The sequence below is a fragment of the Sinocyclocheilus rhinocerous genome, unplaced genomic scaffold (genome assembly GCF_001515625.1).
Source record: "Sinocyclocheilus rhinocerous isolate Xijiao unplaced genomic scaffold, SAMN03320098_v1.1 scaffold498, whole genome shotgun sequence".
NCBI classification, from domain to species: Eukaryota; Metazoa; Chordata; class Actinopteri; order Cypriniformes; family Cyprinidae; genus Sinocyclocheilus; species Sinocyclocheilus rhinocerous.
In genome coordinates this window covers 567,752-592,782 of record NW_015633594.1, presented here as the reverse complement: position 1 = coordinate 592,782, position 25,031 = coordinate 567,752, and the positions used below count along the sequence as shown (strand labels likewise).

Here is a 25,031-nt window from a genome sequence, read left to right as displayed (position 1 = left end):
TGATTCGTATAGTGCAGCGCTGCCAGTCAAGACTAACCGATTTATGATTTATTATCGATTTATTATCGAATGAAAAAATCGGAAAAGATCACTTTGTTACATTGAGAAGGCATAAATATAAAATATTAATAATAATAACAACTATTTCAACATAATAATTCTCCCGGTGCTCCCGATGGCCAGTCTGGGCCTGTACGAGGCTATTCTTCTGCACAAGACTGCAGTCTAAAGTGGAGCTTTATTCAATTCGAGCTGTGATCGGGTGTTTTCAAATGGACGCTGATTGAAAAGATGTGTTGCTTTTGCCTTCCTCTGCTTCGTGGAGCTTCACTGGATGCACTGGAGTTTGTAAGTGCAATAAGAGTCGAATTTAATACTCTGTCATCACGAGTGCTTCAGATAACTATATAATTACAGTATGTCGCTTTTACCGAGTTTAGAGCATCAGAGTTGGCCTGTTACTTGCAGGAGTGTATGAGAAGGTATGATAAAGCTATTATCTGGGTTTCATTAATGGCTAATTCACTCTGTGCCCGTTGTGAATTATTGTACATAAGACTCAATATTTCAGGGAGGTGGACATTTTTCCAGAGTACCACTAAAACGTGAGCCCATTTTGCCTTTGTTTTCCAGCGTCTTTCCATTTCAGCAACAAAATGGAAACCTTTTACTAGTGTTCTCACTACATGCACTTTATTTGTGTGAAAGAATCAGACACCAGCCCTGCTAAAAAAAGACGCCTACACAGAAAATAAATAGCTAAAGTTTGGCTCACTGTCATTGCTTTGCTAGTGAGGAAATGTGTTATCACAATGTGATAATTGGCCGTCCTACATCACATAAATTAGTTGAACCTTTGGTGTACAGATTCACCTCTCATGCATTTTCTCAACAAATATTATCTAAAAGAAAGAATATTAGAAATATTATCTAAAAGAAGAAGTGCTGCTTTGCTGATGTTTGTATGATGCGATGATGTGGATTTCTAATTGGAGAATCAGTGGCTATTAAGATCAGAGCTGTTCTTAACAACCACTAATCCCTTATTATTTTAAAGGTATAATGTGTAATTTCGCTTCCATTATATATCAGCTGCACCAATTTTTCGGATAAACAGCTAGTAAAAGCCTGTTAAAGTCACACCACAAGTTGAGCCAGAAATGTTTTAAGTGCCACGGTCTTTGGAAAGTCAACCGAAATGGTTGTAGAAATGAAATTACTTTGTGTACAGACAAAGCAGAAACTGTTTTTGAAGAATGTTTCAACTGATTTTGTCCATTCAATAAGTACAAGTTAACATTTGATGCCATTGACTTTCGCTGTATAGACAAAACAACATTTGTCTTTTCAATATTTTAAATCACATCTGAGTGAAATAAAAAAAAAGAGGATTGGGACTTGGTTCAGTCTATTGGATGGAAGCAGATTGACGATTGTAAGGAAGTGGTGGGGTTTAAGTGGACTGAATTATTGGAGAAGTCCAGCATTAATTAATGGAAAAGTTTCACTAGAAAATCGAGTTACAATATTTTAATTAAAAATTATGAGGTCAAAATGTACAAAAATAAAACATATGCATGAATGAATCATTCACAGTAAGATTAACAACCTGCTATTTAGAAGATACTGACTTCATTAGGCTACATGTTTCTGCTGTTTTAAAGCAATAGATTATTTTTAAAAAAATGTAATCCAACCAAACTGCATTTAAACTTGTAATGTTACCAGTTCAGTTTTTATTTTGATTTAATTTACATTTTGGAGAAAAAAATGTTGTCCTGTTGTTGCTCAAATGATATCAAGTCAAGCAAAAAAGGCACATTGTTTGTATTGAAATGTATGAAAAACAAATAGAAAAATTTTGCTACAGCAAGGTTTTATGCTGTGCTGTTAATAAAATAATGTTCGGTTTCATCAGTCTTTTGAGGCAGTTGTCTATTGTATCGATTTAATATCACTACTGAAGTACAAGACCTTCGTATTGTATTGAAGCCAAAATGCTGGTATCGATCTAACCTCTAACATGCAGTGATTATTCAGAGATTTTGTCTTAATAGTTTGAGTAAAAGTATAAAGTCAAGGCTGTGCAGTCTGCTGTTGCCATTGTATTTCTGCAAGGCAGTAGTTTTATTGGGTCAGGCCCTCAGTCTCAGAGCTGACACAAGAAAGTCTTCTGTGTGAGCAGAATTTTCCTGCTGGACCTCTGAGGGTCCGCTGGGACTGAACTGCCCTGTTTGTGTACTTGCCAGAAGAAAGATTTCTGCTGCTCTTTCACAGTCCTGCTCTCACTGAATCCAGTGTGACATCTCTAAAATATTCTCTTCTTTAAGATATGCATGACTTCCAGTAGCCATTCACAGTGTCTCTGCAGAGATCTGACCTTATAGATCAAAGAAGTTGACAAGAAATCTTGAGCAAACATCCTTTTGCTGTCTGTCAAAGAAGATGGTTTTCCCCGACTCCGATATTGTTGTCTTTCCCCTCAGCTCTAATGAGTCAGTGTTTGGCACGATCACGTCAGATGAAGAAAGGGAGAGCTTGTGGTTTTCAAACAGTCTGAATTCATGTTGAGAGATTTATGAGGAAGGGAGGGGCCGTAGAGTGGATGGGGGTCGGAAGCGGTGAAGGCACAGGAAGCAGTGCTTGTGCGTTCAGAAAACATTCAATCGGAAAAGTCTCTCACAATGCTTCATGGACTGTATTAACAAGGAATCCTCCCACGTTTTGTCAGAACCATTAACTCTTCCATCTCAGCTAGCACTGCAAAGCAAATGTCAAATTTGAAGGTCAAGTACGTGAAGTATTTGAGTGATCATATTTTCCTCTCTACCATCTCATCTGACATCACTGGATAACCTAAGGGATTTTTACCAATATTTAACACCTACCATGTCCACTTGCACACCATCTGAAAAACTATATCTTCACAGTTCACTAAAGAGCTTTTTCCTCAATATTCTACATTAGCACAGAGCGCCAAGACTAATGGCAGTACATTTGTAAATGTGAGCGTTCTCTGTTTGGCTGGCACTGTCTCTTGGAGACTGAAGCACCAGGGTTTGGCAGGCGCTCAGATGGAGCTCTACAGCATCTCATGAGGAAAAGAGCACATTTGTGCAGTCTCATGCTGGAGGGAGAAATCAGCCTCGAATACACTTCAGTGTCACACATTTAGTGTAGACAGCTTTGTTGATTATAATGGCTGCAATTTCAACATGTCACGATGCTCCGTTCATGTCCAATGTAAAGTGTAAATGCAGTTTGTTTATATTTGCTGAGCAACATACAACTTGGTGCATTAATATCTAGATGGTTTTCTATCAAAACGTTGATGATCTTTTTTTTTTTAAATTGTGTGTTTCCATTAGCTTCATTATGCTCATTGAGGAGTTTTATTTGCAGGGCTGTTCAGTATTGCAATATTTTACTCATGATGCTGTATTGATACTTCAGGACTGTACAGTGAGATATATATATATATTTATATACATACATACATACATACATACAGTGGCATGTGAAAGTTTGGGAAGCCCTTGCAGAATCTGTGAAAATGTGAATAATTTTAACAAAATAAGAGAGATCATACAAAATGCATGTTGTTTTTTATTTAGTACCATCCCGAGTAAGATATTTTGATATTTCACTTAAAAGATGTTTACTTTAAGTCCACAAGAAAAAATAGCTGAAATGATTAAAATAACCCCATTCAAAAGTTTGGGAACCCTTGGTTCTTAATGCTGTTTGTGGTTACCTGGATGATCCACAACGGTTTTTTTGTTTTGTGATGGTTGTTCATGAGTCAAACATGTAAGTATCTTCTGTTGCTTCCGAAGGGCAGTACTAAATGGCAAAAAATTATATTTCAACAAAATAAGAAAAATGTGGACATCTTCATCCTGTTCAAAAGTTTTCAACCCCATCTCTTAATACTGTATCATGATACAGTAGATACCATTATATTGATATAGTTTTTTGTACCGTAAAATAATAGTTTAAAATAATATACCACAACCCACATGCAATTTGAGTAGCCCTGATTTAGCCCTTCAATTTATGCTTGACTGAAACACCACACAGCATGTTTGCTCTTCTTGAAGTGTTTGTAAATCAACTAGTGTGTAGAAATAGGACAGGTTAATGTTCTGCTCAAGGAGACAGATGGAACATACCAACACTGATTTCAGTAGAGCTGCTGAGAGACATGCTGAGTAATTTATCATAATGATAAATTAGCCACAAGTAGTCTGTACTCCAGCTCTAGCTGAGGATGTACACGTGCTTAAATAGTGGTTTAGAATGCAATATTAAAATATATATTTTTAAATTTAACTTTTGTAAGAATTAATAGCAAATGACTGGATATTGTTTTTAATACCGGTTTACCAGGAAAGTCTGAAACTAGCAGCAAAAATGTGTCTATTTTACATTTTTCCAATGCACCATCATTTTTGTCATTACAAATTGAATTACCAGCATAATTTGAGTGAAATATTAAAACAATTCAGAATGTCTATGACAGCAGCACTTGAGCTGCATAAACTTAACTCAATAAGTTTTGTGTAAAATCTGATGATCTTGGATTGATCCAATAAGAATTTTATGCTTTAATAGAAAAACATATGAACTTTTGTACAAATTTGTTCACATAGTCAGTGTCACATATTTGATTAGATTATATATTGAGAATATTAAATATCCCTTATTCCTTTATTCATTATAATATTTAAAATGTTTCAAAATCTTAAAACATTCTGTTCATTTCCAGGTTTAAATTACATTTTGAAATCCAGATTCTCAGACTTTTAAACCCCATTGTATTGAACAAGCAACTTATGCTGAGTGTTAATTTGTATTTGTAAAGAATGCTAACTCATTCTGTTCTAATGGCAGATGATTGCTTAGTTTTAACGTGTTTTTGCCTTCAAAATCAAGAATGCACCAAACTCAAAAGCAAGAGACTTTTTGTCTATTGTAAAGATTTGCATTCTACCTACATATTTGAATTTAAATGTAAATGCAGACGGAAATGCAGAGTGGAGTTTGTTATGGTTCAGATCAACTCTCCAGCTGAATTTTCTGTGTTGGACAGTAACCTGGAGCAGACGTCTTAAGAAAAGAGCCGTCAGAGTGAAAGTTAATGATGACAGATGTCCAGCTGAGCTTAAACACCCTCTGAGAAACTTACTCACAAAAAAAAGAAAAAAAAAAGAAGAAGAAAACTGCTTCTGAAAGTTACTTTGAAATGAAGCCTCCAGCTCAATATCCAAGCATAGCCATAGCCATAGAAATGTTACTGATTCTAACGTCATTAAACCATTATTATAGTTCTAACAGATTGCAATAAGATGATTATCTGTCCTGAAGAAGCTAGAATAGTGGCAAATGTCTTTGTTCTTGTTAATTTTTTTAACCGCAAAGATGTTAGGTCTTCTAATGTAGAGCGTTTTGAGTACCGTATTGACCCGAATATAAGACGATGTTTTTTTCTTGGAAATACATCTGAAAAAATGCGGTCGTCTTATATTCGGGCAAATACGGTAATTTTAACTTGGTGGACGGGGCATTTCGCGCTCATTGCCTGCAGAAAATTTCACCTTTTGACGAAATTCTCCCCTAAATGCTAAATAAATGAATAAATGTAAATTAGGTGAAAAATAGTTCACCCAAAAAGAAGTCACTAAGCACAGAACGTCCTTGGCGGTATTGTTAAGATGTGTGTTGGGATTTTCATCTTTGTGGTTAAATAAAGAGCAATGTCACCAATGACATGAGTGTTTTAGTTTATTTAACTGCTTAAAGGGATAGTTCACCCAAAAATGAAAATTTGATGTTTATCTGCTTACCCCCAGGACATCCAAGATGTGGGTGACTTTGTTTCTTCAGTAGAACACAAACAAAGATTTTGAACTCAAACCGTTGCAGTCTAATCAGTCTTATAATGGAAGTGAATGGGAATCATGGCAAACACACAAACAAAACCAAATTAAACCCTGCGGCTCGTGATGATACATTGATGTGTAAAGACACAAAACAATCGGTCTGTGCAAGAAACTGAACAGTATTTATATCGTTTTTTACCTCAGATTTTCACCACAATGTCCGAACTGTCTGTCCTGAGCGCGTTCTCAACAGCCGGCACCTGACGCGTCTTCTTCTTCTTGCTTTACGGCGGATCACAGACTTATGAGTGCATTACTGCCACCTTTCTCTCAAATGGACCATTGACACTCTATCTACAATCTCAATTAGGAGTGTCAATGGTCCATTTGAGAGAAAGGTTGAAAAAAAATGAAATAATTCATCCAAAATAAAAATTGTTATAATTTTCTCATCCTCATGTCATTCTAAACCATTGATTTGACTTTTTCTCTTCTGCAGAAAGAATGTTTTAATCCATATACTCTATCTAAATCCATGTCTTTATCCATATAATGAAGGTCAGTGCAGACCAAAACAACATTTTCATTGCATGAGAAAAAAACAACAACAACAAAAACAGTTTTTCAGAATATTCTTTTATGTTCCACAGAAGAAAATAAGTTATAGGCTACTGGTTTAAAACAACATGAAGGATGACAGTTTTTTAGGCAGAGGTGAGCTATCACTTTAAGTCACACAATGACTGTATTTTAAAGCTTGATCATTGCTGTACTGAGTTCTCAAGTACAGTTGTGATAACAACAAGATTTCACCCTCAGTCTGGATCTGTTGGTGTGAAGAACACTGTTAAAACAGAGATAAATATCACACCTATAAAGCACTTCCAAAGGAGAAGCTCCCATGTTTCTTGCACAGCAATATTGTGTGAGGCCTGAGGTCTATCAGCTGCCCATGCCATGCAATTCATCGCAAATCAGAGAGAAATGCATTTACCATGAAGCACTTTGTTTTCGAGTGTCTTCAGGATCTGCTGCATAATTCAGGCCGAGCAGCTGATTAAACTGAGGCTTTGCCCATGGGCTTGACTCAGGGCTGCTAAGCAGAGGTGGCACAGTGTACATAAGCCTCTTTGGGCAGGGCTTTCTCAATGGAGAGTAAGTAGGGATTTCCTGACTTAATCTATTGGAAACACATTAAAAGACAATGAGCTGTATAGATTTGTCTTTACGGCAGTGTTAACTACATGATTTTGGTTTTGTAGCGGGGGGTACCACCCCTTCAAGAAACTGGGCCTAACAACATTTTTTCCAACATTTTTTGTGGGTTTTCCATTTGTAAAAATGTCAATTGATTAAAAAGCGCTTTTTATTTTAATTACAATTTGTTGTTTATTATAACAAAAATTTAAAATGTTTTAACTAGATGTTGTCATCTGCGGTTTAAAAGACGATTATATTTAGTTACATTTTGAATTATTCAGATGAGAATCAAGTTTGAACTGAATTTAGCTGGGTAATGACACTAACTTTGCAACATCAATGCTACTATTAAAGGGGTCATATGATGCAATTAAGGCGGGGCATAGAGGAGAAACAATAATGTACAGTATGTGGAAAATAATGTGTTTTTTTAACTTTAAACCGCATAAACACATTTCATTACACCAAATACACAAAATAATGTTCTTTTTAGCAGCATCATATGACCCCTTTAAACTGAATAGAAATAACATTGAACTGGAATTTTGCAAAAGCATTTTTTCAAATATTTGCAATTACGTAGCTTTATTCAATCAAGACAAGGCCAAAGTCTGGTTGAGCCTCCTCTTTCTATTTTGGAAAATATCACACTTAACTGTTTGAAAGGTAGAGGTCAGATATATGTGTTATATAAACTGTTTGTGGCCAAATCTAAAGAATCATTTAACGACAGACTTAAGGCATGGCGGTCGGACCTGCAGGTTGATATAACCGAGGAAGAGTGGCAAATAACATGCTTAAAAGCCCAAACTCAGACAACGATCACCCATTTGAGACTGCTTCAGTATAAATGGTTGAATAGACAATATATCACTCCAGTTAAGTTACATCACTTCAACCCGAATATTCCTGATATATGTAACAAATGTAAACAAGAGAAGGGAACTTTATTACATTGTATGTGGAATGCACTAAAGTTAAAGGGATAGTTCACCCAAAAATAAAAATTTGATGTTTATCTGCTTACCCCCAGGGCATCCAAGATGTAGGTGACTTTGTTTCTGCAGTAGAACACAAACGAAGATTTTTAACTCAACCCGTTGCAGTCTGTCAGTCATATAATGGAGGTGAATGGGAATCATGGCTTTGAGAGTAAAAAAAAACATACACAAACAAAACCAAATTAAACCCTGCGGCTCGTGACGATACATTGATGTGTAAAGACACGAAACGATCGGTCTGTTTTATATGTTTTATTTATTTTTTGTTTGTTTATTATTATTATTGTTGTTGTTGTTGTTAAGGGTATTGAGTTATCTTTGTATTCATTTATGTATTATTATTATTACTTTTTCTTTTATTTATTGAGTTATAATGAAAATTGGAACTGTTGTATTAACCTCTGTGACAATATTTGACAAATAAAAATTTTTGTTAAAAAAAAAAGAAATAACATTGAACTAAATTGAGCTGAATTCGTTTCTTAGATGATTAGTTTTACAACATTAACACTGTTATTTTGCTGTTTATTAATGTGAAGCTACTTTGAAACCGTCTGTATTAAAGCACTATATAAAAAAATGTGTCTTGACTTCATATAAATAACTAATCAGTAATTAGACTATAAATTAGTTTTAAAGGCAGGGTGTGTGATTTTTCAAAAACACTTTAGAAAACTGATTCGGGCCGAATAGCAAAACAAACTTGTAGCCAATCAGCAATAAGGGGCGTGTCTACTCGTCTCGTGATGTGGAGGAGAGCGCGTTCAGTGCATGGGACGGACATTAGCCGAGCCGAGCGACAGAAAGATAGAGATGGCAGATAAAAAAACAAAAAATATTGGTTTTGCTTTGTTTCACAGAACTAATCGTTGCCTGGGTTGCGTACGTATATGTGGGGCGGAGCTATCAAAATAGGGGCAAGACCCTTTTGGGGTAGGGGCGTGTTTGTTTTGGTGATTTCAAATATCAACATCGGCTACCAGAAATCACTTACTCTGCCTTTAAGGCTCACAAACGTTTTAATTAGCATTTTACATTGATGACTGATACTGTGTTGTGTTTTTGAGGAGTCATTTTTATTTATACCCACTCAATGAAGAAGTGAGATGTCTGACTGATACAATCTTCATATGACTCCTGTGTTAGATTTGTACTGATTCAGTTTGACTGAATTGTTAAAAGGAACCACATTAATCAAATGTTTCTTTTGTATACAGTCAGTGAGGATAATGCAATAGAAAATTTTAATTATTGTAAATATACTATTTCTAAATCAGTCTTTCTCTGTCATCAAATACAATTCAGAGGCTCACAACTAGGCTAAAATATATGTTTGTGTTTTTGATGAGCGGTGGTGGAAGAAACAGTGCTTTACATCAATGCGACATGCATTTTTTTTTTAGCTTTTCCATTTTCCCTCTTTTTCATTGGGCTCTATTTTACGTTCTCTTTCTCTTTGTGTGTTCTGCTGATGTTTCTCTCTCTCGCTCTGTTTCTGTTCTGTCTCTTGTCGATTTTCCTCTATGTCTGTGTTCATTCACCCAGAAACCACCACTATTATAGTGAAGCGTTGTGCAGTCATATATGTTTTATCATCTCTTAAAATAATAGACCGTGTCTGATTCAAAACAAGGTCTTGTTCAAGTCATCCAGTGTAATATTACTTGACGTGTAGCACCAGAGGCCAGACTTCAGACTGACATCTATTGTAAACTGGAACTGTAATACTACGGGGACTGGAATATTGAAGTTTAGTTCACCAAATGTGAAAATTTGGTCAGCATTTACTCATGTTGTTCCAACTCAGAATTATTTTTTTTTTTTTTTTTTTTTTACAATTTACATGATGTGTCATATTATAGCTCTTTATGCAGAACAAGTCTGAAATTTAAGCTGTTATTCACACTGCTAATATTCCCTTCTGGCAGAGCGCTCAAATATCATCAATGTGCTTAAAACATGCACAAGATATTTGAGGGCTACAGAAAAGGGGAAGATTATTAGTGTGATCAGTTGACATGAAATACCAACAAGAAGCCCTGAACTAAAAAGTGAAGTAATTATTTCAGATTTTATTGTGGAAAAATGTCACAATACAAAGGGGTACATTTTACAAAAAAAAACATGGGTCTGGGTCTTATTTCACCTCAAAATCAAACTAATATAAGAAGAAATTTTATTTTTTCATTAAGTAAAAAAAGACCTTTATAAAATATGCTATTTTCTTGACAATTACAGTACAGTACAAAATACATTTTGGTGTGACATAATGTTCATTTATAAATTTAATTACAGTGATGTTATGTTATGCTGTGATTTTTGATTGAATCTTATTGAATCATTGTTTCAAGGCAGTTCAATAAATATTGAAGACTCACTATAAAGCATATACTTTACTATTTTAAGATAATTTATTAATCTACTGTTTAATTTGACAATGTAAATAAACAGTCAAATCAAATCTCAACATTTATTTATGTGTATTGTGTACTAAAAAATTGACCTTGACCTTATCTCATGTCGAATAACTTTAGCAATATAATCTGCACTGTTGCTCAACCTTGGCATTAAAAAAATCTGTAGCCCTAAAACACAGATCAAGGGAGTTATTTAAAGTCTCAGCAGGCCTCCACATCGTCATCGGCCCAGATCTCGCTGAGTTGGGAAGATGGACCTGATATCTCTAACTGCCATTTCTGTAAACATGATTTTTTTTTTTTATCTCCACACTTGAGGGAACAAAACTGTTGAATCTGCAGGGAAAAGTTTTGTGTCAGTGTTAATCTATTCGCACAGCTATGATGATATGATGTAGACATTTATGACTCTGTGTCAAGGTCAAAAAGTAATCTCAGATATTTTTACAATATCTTTTATATAATTTAAAATAGAATTTTCATGACATGTCAGTGTTACTTCAGGTTGTTAAATGTTATATATTTATATATTATTTTTGTAAAAAGCATACTTTTCATTCTGAAACATATATACAGTATAGAACCCCTAAAAGGACACAGTGACAGAAGAAATTCTATTTCAATGCTTTTGCATTCTCTTGCAAAACTTTTGCTTTCCTCAGAGAAACTTTATTTATAAGTTCTATTTTCTTCAGACACAATATAAAGGTTTTTCAAAAACCATATGAAATGAACATGATTACAATTAAAACAATTCATTTTGATTTAACACCATTGTATCAGGGTTCTTGTTCAAACTTAATTGCATCATGCTTTGCACGGAGCTGGATATGGGGAGAGAAAATATTTAAAGTGTTATTTTATGCATTTTTTAGCAAGATGAGAAAAAAGGGAGACTCGTTAATGTCTAATGTTCTATTATGTTGGTATTTTAAAAGACTTTCTGTAATGTTGGTGTTTTTGGGCGAGTTAGCATTGTGGTGAAGTGTGGAGTGTGTGCTTGGGTTGGTGACCTGCTGTAAAGAATTCAAATTTCTTTAATAAGGAAAGCAACTCCAATGGGAGTGCTGGGGATGTAAATAATAGACTGCCAACATCTAACATCATATGTGTTAAGAAAAGTTAAATTGAACTTCCTAGTATGTTATTATAACACTTTGACTGAACTTGCATGGACAGTGGTTACACGATGAAAACGTTATCTGTACTCAGATATTTCATGTAGGGTGAACTGAAGCAAACTAAGTAAAACTCAACTAAAATTAGATATGTCCAAATAACTTGATCCAATCACATGGAACTGCGGTCCAAGATTGAATCATGTTCAGCCAAAGAGTTGTTTTTTAGACACTCTTTTCATTGACCTAGGATGCTTTGAGTGGTTAACCTTCAGAACTTCATAACAAGGTTACATATTTTAAACTCTTTTCGAGTTGTTTTGAACTCAAGAAATAAAACTTTGGCAACCAAAAATCTTGCTGATCTCACGTTAGTAATAAACCTAAAATGCAATTAATCTAGAGGTCTCCAAAGAGCACTGGTTTTCATAGAGGTTGTATTAATACAGCTAAATTTCCTTCATTAAACCAGCTTCTCCTGAGGGAAATACAAGCTTGTGTCATAAATTCAAGTTATAACATGTCACTATCCCCATAGGTGAATAAGTGCCTACTTGATGTTTGCCAACACTTTGTGCAGGCAGAAGTTGTGAAGAAACCCTCACCGTAGCCATTCATCCAACAAGCTTTGTGTGTCATGACCCCCTCGTTCGATACCTTGTTAATCAAGCTCCATCGCTCCTGTAATACTGCCAGTTACTCCAGCCCGTTGTAAAATCCTCCTGATTATCCCGCTTGCGTTTGATAGGCTGCGGGTTAATGATCATCTTTCTATACGATCACTCAGTCATAGACAGAGTGCATTTACGCCTCTGTCTATGACTGAAACCGCCTCTTACATTTGCAATAATGAAGTGTTCTGTAGTTTAATAACGGCTTACAGTTAATGAAAAGCACTTCTAGATCGGAACAGCACATCTGCTTTAACACTGTAACATCTGTACACCACCTTTCGTTGATGTAAAAACATCTGATCAGCGCAGCTGCTCCGCCAAGTACAACGTTCAGCAAAACGTCCGAATAAACAAAATCCGGTAGAAGATTGTGTGGTGTGTTCTGCCGAATGTTCAGCAGCTCATCCCTGGTAAAACTGATCGTGTTTGAGAAACAAAAAACAGGAAAAACGGACAAAAACAGTACAAACACTGGAGAGCCAAACACTGAGGGCTGCCGTCTGCGGCGCCATCGCATCGGTATTAGATCGGTATTAGACCCATCGCATAGATATATTAGAATATTAGAACAAAGTAGAGCAAATATTCAAGGTGTGGGTGTTTTTATGTGTGTTTGAGAGAGATTTGGGCTTCCCACGTTTAGTGAGACCCCTTGACATCCCCCTCTCATCTTCTGGAACATTTTAGCACTTCATCCTTCCACCGCCGCCCTGCCTGTCATTCGTTTTCCGTCAGAGCATTGTGTGGTAGTTATTTTTGGCATTGTCTGTACCGTGCTCACTTTCAAAAGAAACATACAATACGCTGCACCCTGTGACAGAGAGATTAAATTACAGGGCCGCAGACACAGAGAGAGCTGCCAGTCATCCTATCTAAACTAGCCCGTATTACGTAACTCCCGTGCCTTTGTGCAGTAACAGGCGTGGGGTCTCAAACTGCAGAGGTGGTTGTCACTGTGTCTTTCTGCTGTGCTGCATCTATGCATAATCTTAAGGGAAAGTTTGGCTCCCTGTTGTTTGGGTTTAGTGGGTTTGGTGGTGTTGCAGCCCATTTTCTCTGTCACACTTGGTTTCCTTATAAATAATAAATAACATTTATTGTTCTATGGGAGTTGTCAATATTTTGCCATACAGAGTTTTTATTAGGAATGCATTGGTATAGAAGGTTTGGCTGATACACATAGCTGATAATTACTTAATTACTTTAATATTATGGTCCATAGGATGGCTAATATTTCACATCTGTGTAAGTAATGGTCTGGATAGTACCATTTAGATTAGGCAAGAAATATTTTTTTATTTTCTGCAAAAAATAAATAATAATAATAATTATTGCTCTTGTTAATACAAATAAAAACCTTGGGGTCTGTAAGATTCTTTAATGGTTTTGAAAGAAGTTTCTTATGCTCACCAAGGCTGCATTTATTTGAACAAAAATACAGTAAAAACAGTAATATTGTAAAATAATTAAAATAACAGTTTCTTAATATATTTTAAAATTTAATTTATTTATGTGATTGCAAAACTAAAAACTTTCAGGAGCCATTACAATACTTCAGCCTTCAGTGTCACATGATCCTTCAGAAATCAGTTTAATATGCTAATTTGGCGCTCAAGAAACATTTATTATTTATTATCAGTGATGAAAACAGTTGTGCTGCTTAATATTTTTGTGGAAACCAAGATTTTCTTTTTCAGGATTCTTTAATAGAAACCTCAAAAGAACATCATCTATTTAATTACTGAGAACAGTAACTAGAAAGTTTTGTAGATACACAGTTGCTAAGGTCACCAGCATTGTACATCCAAACTAACAAAAGTGGGACTGGAGTCTCTCTGCTATGTTGAATATGTGTATAATGCAAAGGCAGAGTTAGTTGCTCTTGTGATTCTGTTAAAACAGTCTGTTGGTCCATTTCCCTTTCATTTGCTCCCCAAATGAATAATGAATAAGTCATAAATAGTGCTTACCAACTGCTGTCACTTTTCCTGCCATGACAGAGTTTTGATTAAAGAATGAAATAAAGAGTCTGTGTATCTGCCTGTTATTTCTGTGTGTATAATTGATGTAGTGTGAGAGGGTCTTGGATTGCCCACAGCATTAATGAATCTTTCATTTTAACCAGCTGTCTGTGGGTTGGATCGCTATGATGTGGCCTACCTAGTCTTTCCCTAGCTAGTCTTTTCTATGACTTAACAACCAGAGATTCACATATCAGAAATCAGAACTTTTGATTTGTGATATGTGAATCTCTGGCTCAGCTGGATCTCAGGGTCGAGCTGATGGAGAACCGTAAATTGACATTCCCAGAACTACTGTGACACTTGACATTTTACGTTTTTTCATTGAAATATCTGTTTCTTAGTTTCTACTTATCATTTATGTACATTAGGGTTTTATGTTACATCTTATGCTGTTAAAAACAGAATTAGTACTTCATTAGGTTAGTATATTACTGTAACATTATTAATTTTTTTTTTTTACAGTGAAGGCCTTATACGCATCTGTTTACCGTTAGCTTAACAAAAGCGTCCAGTAATATGGCTTTATTCCTGCGTTAGAACCATCCAGCACTGCCCAAAAAATGGTTGGCTTTTATTTTTGCCTATAACCAATAAAACAAAAATAAGTTTATTCTGTTTTCTGTCTATTCGGTCTGAATACCTCTTTCATGAGACAGACTCATCTGCACAACTCACTGACAGGTCACATCAGTTCATAAGGAGGAGATTATCAGTGTGGAATGACTTTAATTTCAGTTCATTCTTCACAAAAAAAAAAATATATATATATATATATTATGGCTTTAGAAGATATGTATTATAGTATACCCCTGTCACACAGACTATTCTCATACTATTATAGTGTTAAACTGCATGAAGAAGGAAGCTCTTCAAAATTTCTCTTGTGTTCCATAGAAGAAAGTTAAATGGGTTTGAAATGATGAGGGAGAGTAAATGATGCCAGAATATTTATTTTTGGTTGAACTATTTCTTTGAAGTCAAGAGCTCGAGCCTCTTGATTACAGAAGGCAAGCTGCAACTGAAAAGGATCTTATGAACGTGAACTCATGAACCAAATACACAACAGAAGTGCTATTTATGGATCAATCGGCATTTAAGCATCAGATTCGTAAGAAACAATATGAAAAACAGAAATAGCTCAGATCAAACTGATATCCAACATCTATATTTACAACTGAAACCATACTGTCTCTGTGTCTGTGTTGGCATATTGGAAAATAGCCTGTGCTGTACTCAACTGTACGCATGACAGTAGGACGTGACTCATTGCCGAGAGATTTTTTTCAGACAAACAGCCTGCTTCATAAAGCTATAGGGTTACATGCTGTGTGTACATGTGATTGCACTTCTGCTGGTCTTTGTAAGATGGTTATTGTGTGTGTGTTTGCATGGTTTATATGCTTGTGTGCGCATGCGTGTTTGCGTATTTATGCTTGTGTAAGGTTAGTTAATGCATAACATGTCCATTTATGTTTTTTGATCAACGTGTAGATTTTAAGTTACAGAAATACACATTTTCAAAATCAACTAGTTCATGAATTACCTAAACGAATAGTTGACTAATTGGTCTTAAGCCTGATGCACACTATATGAGTTTACAATTTGAATTTTTCTTCACATTATGATTGTACCATCGAAATTATGTTCTGTTTGCTTTAAAGAAGGTATGAACAGTCCACAGATTCCTTCTTTTCCAGGCAAAACATTGCCAGTATTAGTACAAGCTCTAATAGAGTTTTTGCTGTACTTTTTAGATTCTGTGTGTAAATGAGCATCAGAAATGATGGCAGTCAGTGCTGTCAACGATGACCAAAGTCTTAGCTAATATAAATATTGTGCAGTCTGATTTACTACTACTACTTTACTTTATTGTCTGTACAGTTTTCCTGGACAGAAATGTATAAGATGTTTGATGTTTCTCAGTCTGTCTGAGCTGTATAATTAGGTTGGTTTCATGTTTAACTGATCCCAGTTGGATGTATCTCTTAGAGGGATGTTTACTTCAGATGTGTTTTTGTGTTCAAAAACAGCTACCACAGTTAGTTAACAGAGAGTTTTTCCATGCAAACTGTAACAACTAAAGATCACCCCACTAATTTAAGCAGAAAAAAAATGCTTTAAAGAACAAATCCTCCTCTGCAATCAGGTAGTTGATTTGAACTGTTGTTCATTATCATGACCATTTTCTAATATTGTTTCTAATATTGAATTGTGAATTCTATCTGGATTTCTGCATAGCTTACTCATTAAATGTGGTCTGATATTTGTCTAAGTCACAATTATAGAGAAACACAATCTGACTAAAATAATAACACTTTTCAAAATTTTATTGAGGACACGGAGTCATCATTGACAGGGCAAGCTAGAAAAAAGTGGAGTCAATTAAAGAAAATGAGATTGGAAGTGTGAGTTGCACAGGTGCCCTTTAAATAATAGCCACACAAAGCCTGTTTGCTGACAAATCCGTTCGTCTTAAAGGGGTCATATGATGTTGCTAAAAAGAACATTATTTTGTGTATTTGGTGTAATGAAATGTGTTTATGCAGTTTAAGGTTAAAAAAATACAACTTAAAGGGTTAGTTCACCCAAAAATGAAAATTATCCCATAAATTACTCACCCGCAAGTCATCCTAGGTGTATATGACTTAATTTCTTTCATGAGCTTGTAACACTCCAAAGAGAAAGGAAAAATTGAAATCGCATCATATGACCCCTTTAAGAAATATTTGTTATGTGAACCCTGCCTCAATCTTAAAAGCTTTCACAGGATCTTAAATGATGCACAAAGCTGGAAAAGGCTACAAAAGCATTGCTAAAAACCTGGACTGCTCTCTTCTGGACTTGCTACTCTCCCTAAAGTGGACATCATGTGAAGAACACAGCATGCAATACTGAAAGAAGTGAGAAAGAACTCATGAATAACAGCAGTAGACATCCAGAAAGCGCTACAAAGTTGTGGAAGTCTTTGTTCATGTGTCTACTGTCAGAAAAACACTGAACAAGAATAGTGTTTGTGAAAGAATAAACAGCATTTGTGACTAGATCAGACCACATTTTATGAGTAATCAATGCAGAAAGATGTTTTTACTGGGTGTAAATGAAAGTGAATATTTTAGGTGCTATGATTTTTTTTTTTACCATTTTGATCAACTTTTTGCCTTTAATATGGTTAATTTTTTGTTGTTGTGACAAGCTTAAAACAGTTTCTAAATGTGTCAATAAACTGTCCAAATGTGTATTGATGTTGCTTTAAAGTATTTAATTGGTCATGATGATGATGGAATACTTAATAGATAATTTTTAATAAATACCTGTTATAATAAATTGTGTTATTAAAGCTGCATGCATAATGTTTAAAGAATTAGAAAAATACAGTTGAAAGGTTTTTAGGTGGGGTACTGTATATCATAATACAGAATGTGTCAACTTCCCACAATGTCAACTATTTATGTATGTGGGTATATAAGTGTCTACGTATATGGCTGCATGTATAATATGTGTGTGTGTGCACGTTTTTGTGACAAATGAGGACATACATTTGTATAATGACAAGGGTATGACATAGGTATTACAAGGAGAAGGTGACTTTTCAGGACATTACCCCATGTCCCCACTTTTCAAAACACATATACATCACACAGAATGGAGTGTATTGAAAATCTGAAATAGCACAAAGTTTCCTGTAAGGGGTAGGTTTAGGGGTAGGGTTGGTGAAGGGCAATAGAATATACGGTCTACAGTATAAAAACTATTACGCCTATGGGATGTCCCCACTTTTCACAAAAACAAACCTGTGTGTGTGTGTGTGTGCGTGTGTGTGTGCGCGTTTTTGTGACAAATGAGGACATACATTTGTATAATGACAATGGTATGACATAGGTATTACAAGGAGAAGTTGACTTTTCAGGACATTACCCCATGTCCTCACTTTTCAAAACGCTTATAAATCACACAGAATGGAGTGTATTGAAAATCTGAAATAGCACAAAGTTTCCTATGAGGGGTAGGTTTAGGGGTAGGGTTGGTGTAGGGCAATAGCACATACAGTTTGTACAGTATAAAAACCATTACGCCTATGGGATGTCCCCACTTTTCACAAAAACAAACCTGTGTGTGTGTGTGTGTGTGTTGAGTGTGATCAGTGGAAAGTGAATGAATAAATAATAGGGGTGGTACACGGAGGCAGCTGCTCTCTGTTGGCTTCTAAAGTGGCGCAGGGTGAGGTGAGACAGGCAGCAGTGGAGAGTGCCATTTACTCACAACCAGGAGTCTGTTTGCCGGAACAAACCAGTCACTACAGCTACTTAAACTGACTACATGCTGCGACCATAATTAGCCATATCTGTATCCTCAATTGCTCAGTAAGAGGTTTAGGAAGTTGCCATACAATTCAAACAATCAACTTCACGCTGACTGATTTGACTCATCTGAGATGAAAAGAATCACACAAACTCAAATGTAAAAGGAGAAAGTTGAATGAGAATATCCAGCTGTTTTTTCCACCTAAAATGACATCTAGAAATAAACAACAAATCTCTCTTGGTGTTTTCAGGGTCGCAACAGAACCTTGTAAAGGTATAAAGTGTAAATACTAAAACTTAACCAATTAAAGCGCTTAACAAACACCCTTTCTGTAACTGCAGGTGTAAATATCACATTTGTGGTGAGAATAAAATGCAAGCAATTTGGGTTCAACAGTAGTGAATTGTAGGAGACCCTCTCATTGATAAAATTCACAAGTGGGGCCAGGAGAACCATTTCAATGCATGGCAATATCAGGTGTAAATGGCAACCTGTCTTGGCTATCCACTCTGGATGCAAGATGGATGTTATATGATAGGACATATTTCAATGACAGGACGTCAGCATGTGTTCCTCTAGTCTATGAAGGTTTCCAGTCATTCATGTCATAGCATGTCGGGTAAAATTAACACAAGAGCACTGAGGCTGGTTATTCTCCACACTGCTGCATTTAGAAACATAGATTACTCCATCCTCACAGGAAGTGATTAAATCTTAGTATGTCAATGTGCAGCTGACGCATGATGCTGATGCACATTAGCTAAAGAGTCGACATACTGCTCATTTTCACAGTTTCCTGTGTCGTATCCTACTCCCAGGGAAGATAAATTTTAGACAGATTGAGCTGAAGTATAGTTTCCCTTAAATAAGAAAGAGTGAACGAGAAAGGGAGAGAGAGATTTGCAAGAAAATGTGTGTTTATTGACATTCACTGCACAGGCCGAAGGAAATGAAGGGGTGTTTGGTTTGCTGAGTGCAAAACTAATCTAATTAACCTTGCTGCATTCCTGTGTCCCACATTGTAACCTGTGCTGCTGCTCATAATGAAGAAAAGTCAGAGACAGACTGGAATATGCTTTTCAAAATGGCATCAAAAGGCATGCTAGAAAAAAAAATCTCAGCTAATATAAAATGCAACAAATGCCTTGCACATAAGACTCACTACTGCAAATCATAAACAAAAAAAAAAAAATTCTTCATATACTGTATAATATAATATAATGTTGTGTTGTTAGTAATTGATCAATATGGATATTTTGGTGGCTGATGGTAAGTAAAAACTGATATACGTGATATGTAAATAACACTTGAATAACAATTGTGCTACTAATTTAAAAGAAATACAAAATATGATACATCTGCCTTGGTGATATATCAGATATATCAGCTTAGTGGAATGTTACGCGTCACATTACATGTCAAATCCTATGTCACGTGTCTTTACGGGATCTTTACTGTATGTGTGTGAACGCACAGATTCCGGAAAATCACTGCAGTGTGAATGAACCAAAATCAAATGATCCCGCGACAAATCACAAAACACATTATCCGTGTATTTTCCGGAATTTCTGTGTGAAAGAGGCTTCATTGTGATAGTTTTGTGAATTTATACAGATTTTGTGTGTGTGTGTGTGTGACATATGTCCCACACCCTGTAACCTGCGTTAATAACCAGCACAGATGCTGTAACACGAGTATGCATATGGTGCTGTCGTGACACATGACTTCAAACAAACCCAGACACAAAGCAAGAGGACATTTGCATTTGGTTCTCGATTCATGTGAGAACCAGACGGAGAGGAAGACAGAGCAGCGTGGATGAGATAGACAGGGAAGACAGGGAAGGAAGGACGGTTACTACAGAGCGACGATCTCTGACGTCTGTTACTGCTATAAATGAAGCACAGATTCATAGAGTCAGTGTGTGTTCAGTGTAGCCCCCACACTTTCATAACTTTAATAAGAAGCTGAGTGAGAGGTAGATGATCCGGGGATGACATCTATAGTATGTCCAGTGATTCATGCTGGCATCTTTCCTCAACCCACAGATTGTGTGTCCTGCTGAGTGCTGACCAAGCCTTTATACTTTCAGATAATTCTGCTGTTTGATATCCTGTGGTGGGAGAGTGAGGTTCATTACCTGTACAGATGAAAGCCTGACATCGTGTTGTGGTTGCCTTTCACATACATCTCCTGATCAACCCTTTCTCTCTCTCTTCATCTCTCCACAGGCTCGAACACTGTGTCCAAGCTTTGGAAGAACAAGCAAATGGAGACCCACAACTGCTGAGCTGTCAGTTCTCCCTCCCTCTTCTCCTCTCCTCCAGTTCCTCCTCTTCCTCTCCTTTTTACATTCTTCCTCTCACTGAGAGCAGGAGATGAGCTCAGAGGAGAAAAGTTCCACCATGTCACAGAAGATCTCCTCTCCATCTCACAGCAATAGCAGTTCCTCCTCAAAACATGACAGCAGACAGGTAAGTGTGTATCCATTTGATTTGGCAGACAATGAAATACATTTAGAAGTATCACTTTGGTACACTCAAAAAAAGTACAAAGGCTGTCACTGGAGTAGTACCCTTTCAAAAGGTATACCTTTGTACCTTATTTATCCTAAAATGGGGCATATTGCTACCTTAAAGGTACATATTAGTACCTTTTGTAAGGGTACAGTCCCAGTGACAGCTTCGTACCTTTTTTCTGAAACTGTATGTAACTCAACCTGAACATTTGGAGAGATAACAATTAAACCTCAAATCTTGTGGTTTTGTGTGGAAAGGTGTTACTTTTCTAAGCAATCAGAGAATGATTTTCACCTGGTGGATGATAAAAAAAAAAAAAAATCTGAACATGTCTCATTTTTCATGCAAAGCAATCAAAATACCTAACTAGCACTATCAAATAGAAATGCACTGAGGGTGAAGACATAAACTTCCAGCTGTTTTGTATTGGTGTGTGTGAGATAAATTGAGACTCTTAGTTGTGCTGATTTTCCAGGTTTAATATTTGTCCTGATGATACTGTAAATAGGTAGTTGATGTAAAATACTTCTGAGAAATTGACATCCTGCGGTGTAACATGAAATACGTCATCTACAACTGTTTTATAGCATTTTCATGCCCTTTTTTATAAAAAAGAAATGAAAGCCTACACACAATGTTCTTCAAGAAAAAAATCTTCTAGAAAAAATCTTCAAAAGTATTTATTCAGAGGCCATAAAATACAGTGCTCAGTGCATACCAGAAAAATGCACAGTGCAAAGACATAACGTTTTTTTATATCACATTACCAGTTCACTCAGGAAACTACATGACACAGGTTGATTTTTCCTTGGCATGTAATCTGCTAGCAATCACATTGTTTACTACATGCCACAAGCTGATTGCATCAGCTGTAACTACAGCCATTGAGCTTACTTTGTCAACACTTAAATAGTCTGGTTCAGAGCTTGAAGAGAGTTAAGCCAGTCCAGCAGCATGCTATCAGAGTACCTCTGATAACCTCCACCTCCCCCAGCACCGCCTGTCTAAATCAGCTACAGACCATTTTATATATCTATATTTGTGCAGCAGCTGCATGTCTGTTTATGTCTATGTGTATGTCTGCCTACTTGCTCTGCTCTTGCAGTGATAACAGCAGCAGCAGCAATAACAGCAGCAGGAAAGTAGACTAGATCTAGTCTGCCAAGAACAAATTAATTAATATACTTAAACTACTCCAAAGGTTGTCTTGACTGAAATATACTTTTTTTATACTCATATAATTATTAATCTTAAAATCGTGATGTTGATCAAATAAGAATTCCATTGGTACACGCTTCTACTTAACATTAGCTTAAGTTTAAATGTAGTGACATGAGACAGCTGTGTTTAAGAGCTGAAGTTCTGTTTATAGGTCTTAGGATGACAAGCTTGCCTTAACTTCTCTTGATACTTTGCTTTATACAATAAGGACCTTTAGAGTATAAATATTTATAGTGCTTAGGTTTTTTTTTAAAGTTGCTTTTATGAAAAACTGTCCGACAGTACAGATAAAGCAGTGAAGCAGAAAGCAGTGGACTAGACAAAATGTTTCTGGACTTTACCCAAAAATTTCTCAGCTACTCCTTTCTACTTTATCTTCATCAGTCCCATTACCCGCTGTGCTGAAACACAGTATTAATCTCTCTGTTCTCAGTAAGATGGCTGTGGGAAATATGAATGTAACCGATCTATGAAATGAGCCTTGAGCGCCAGATGAATAAAAACTTACCAGCCCCTTGTTTTTTTCATTTATTGCAATTCTGAAACACTTCCTGAGGCTTTTGTGTGAGGGAATTAGTGGCAAACTAATCATGTTATGTGGAAATGAAGGATAAATACAGCAGGGTTCAAAAGTCTGCTCTCAGACCTATGGATACAATTACATGTCTTCAGTCACTGTTCACACAGGTTTGTTCCTATTATGTATAGACTTAACATATCTGTGTGCATACGTACACCTGCACGTGTGTGCATTCATATGCTGTGAGCTCCGGAGGGCGGATGGGTGTCCTTCTCCTCAGATGAACACGCTGACCTGATTATGAGGCTGTAATCTCTAATCTCATCATTTAGTAGCATTATAAAGCTCATTACTCCTTCTAAGCGGAGATATGTTTCACTGTTCGGGTGGCAGACATTACTCTTAATACCAACATCATGGAATTATGTGTAGAGTTTAAACTACTGCAAAGAGGGCTGAAATCCCACCAGGTGATCTGGTGTCCAATTCCTCAGAGAAATGTCCTCATTAACAGAACTGTCTATCAAATAAATGTAATACTTTCTGAGAGCGCTGGTCCTGTATAGTTTACTTTATAGTTTATATACTATATATAGTGCTCCTGTATAGTTTATATACTAAACTGTACTTTGTGTCTCTCCATGGGTGACAAGAGGCAGTTTTCAATCGGTCCCTTGTGGAAATATGATATTAATATAATGTAATATATTATATTATTTGTTACGCTACAGGCAACAGAACTAAACAAGGCAGGAGAACAGGAACAGAGAGAAACACAACCAAAAGTCCATAACTGTAACAGTAGCTCCTCCCCCCCAGAAGGCGCAACCTCATGCCGTAAAGAGACCATCTGAGGAGGAAGGGGGCAACTCTGGAGGAAGATGCAGAGTGTGCCAAGGGTAGGAATGCTGAGGAGATAATGGATGGAGGAGCCAGGAGCAGGAGGAGCCAGATGTAGACCCAGAGACCAGGCAGAAAGGAGGCCCACGGCGGAGTTGACGGAAGGAGGAGCCATGGTAGAGGTAAGGGGGCCAACTGTCGGAGACGATGCTGATGGAGGAGGAGCCCAGGGTGGAAACAGAGACCCGTAGAGCCAGGGTCACACTGTGCATCTGGAGGGCCAAGGCGGAGTCAACGGCTACTGCGACTGAGGCAGAGGCCGGGATCTGGAAGACCATGGCGGAGCCGGAGTGACTGAGGACCAAGGCGGAACCGGAGGGAAGGAGGAGCCAGACAAAGCCAGAGGGATGGAGGAACAAGGCGAAGCCGTAAGAGTGAAATCCCATAGCAAAGGAGGGTCAATGACTGACCAAGGTGGAGCTGGAGGGACGTGGGAGCCTTGTGGAGCCAGTGGGATGACGGGCCAGGGTGGAGACGAGGAATTCAGGACTCAGAGGCCAGAGGCGGAGACAGAGGATCCTCATGCCAAGGCAGAGCTGGAGACTGGAAGCCCTGAGGTGAGACAAAGCTCCAGGATGGCACTGACTGAAGGTGAGCTGAGGGGCTGGCAGGAACCAGCTGAGACAGGGCTGAAGAACTGGATGACATATGGAGAGGAGGCGGGAAGGGAACACAGGAGGCTCAGGAGATTCAGGGCTGGACAGAACCAGCGGGATGACAGATGATTCAGGGCAATACAGGAATTTATCCCCTTCAAAAATATTCAAAATATTTCCAGTGGCCAGCTGCAGCTCACCCTCAGCAGCGGGAGTGTGAACGGGACTTCACTCCATGCCCTCGTACTCCACAATTACTCCCACGGCGATACATAATGTTGCCTGCTCGTGTACCTTGTCAGACATGTCGGTGGGCTCTGGCAGATGCTCCGTGCAGCGGGGTGATGGCAGGCTGGTCTCCTGAGTCGGGAGTGGGGCTCCATGGGGCCGATGGTAAAAGGTGATTCACAGTTCACCAGCACCCACTCCACAAACATGGCAAAGCTCCCCCGAGGACCTTCCCTGGACAGCTTGGCCTTAGTCGAGGTGTTCAGTGTAGCTAATAACCTTCTCAATGGCACACAAAGCCATTTGACTTTCAGCTGTAATCAGCTGTGGTCATTTTGATTAGCTCTGCATGAAAAGAGCTTTCCTTTACCCCTATTTTGAAGTTAATGTACTCTGCCTTTGCATTGTCTGCAAAACGTGAGAAGTCAC

At 37.2% G+C, this 25,031-nt stretch overlaps 1 protein-coding gene across 1 annotated transcript in view; it reads left to right on the top strand.

The window, feature by feature from the left end:
* The window catches only part of LOC107744709 (oxysterol-binding protein-related protein 3-like), a 61,787-nt gene that overhangs the window by 8,844 nt on the left and 27,912 nt on the right, over positions 1 to 25,031 (top strand). Inside the window, exons 2-3 of the mRNA XM_016558526.1 lie at positions 20,850 to 21,092; positions 23,610 to 23,900. Of these exons, the coding sequence (XP_016414012.1) occupies positions 23,802 to 23,900 (99 nt within the window). The 5' untranslated portion in view covers positions 20,850 to 21,092; positions 23,610 to 23,801. The remainder of the gene's footprint in view (positions 1 to 20,849; positions 21,093 to 23,609; positions 23,901 to 25,031) is intronic.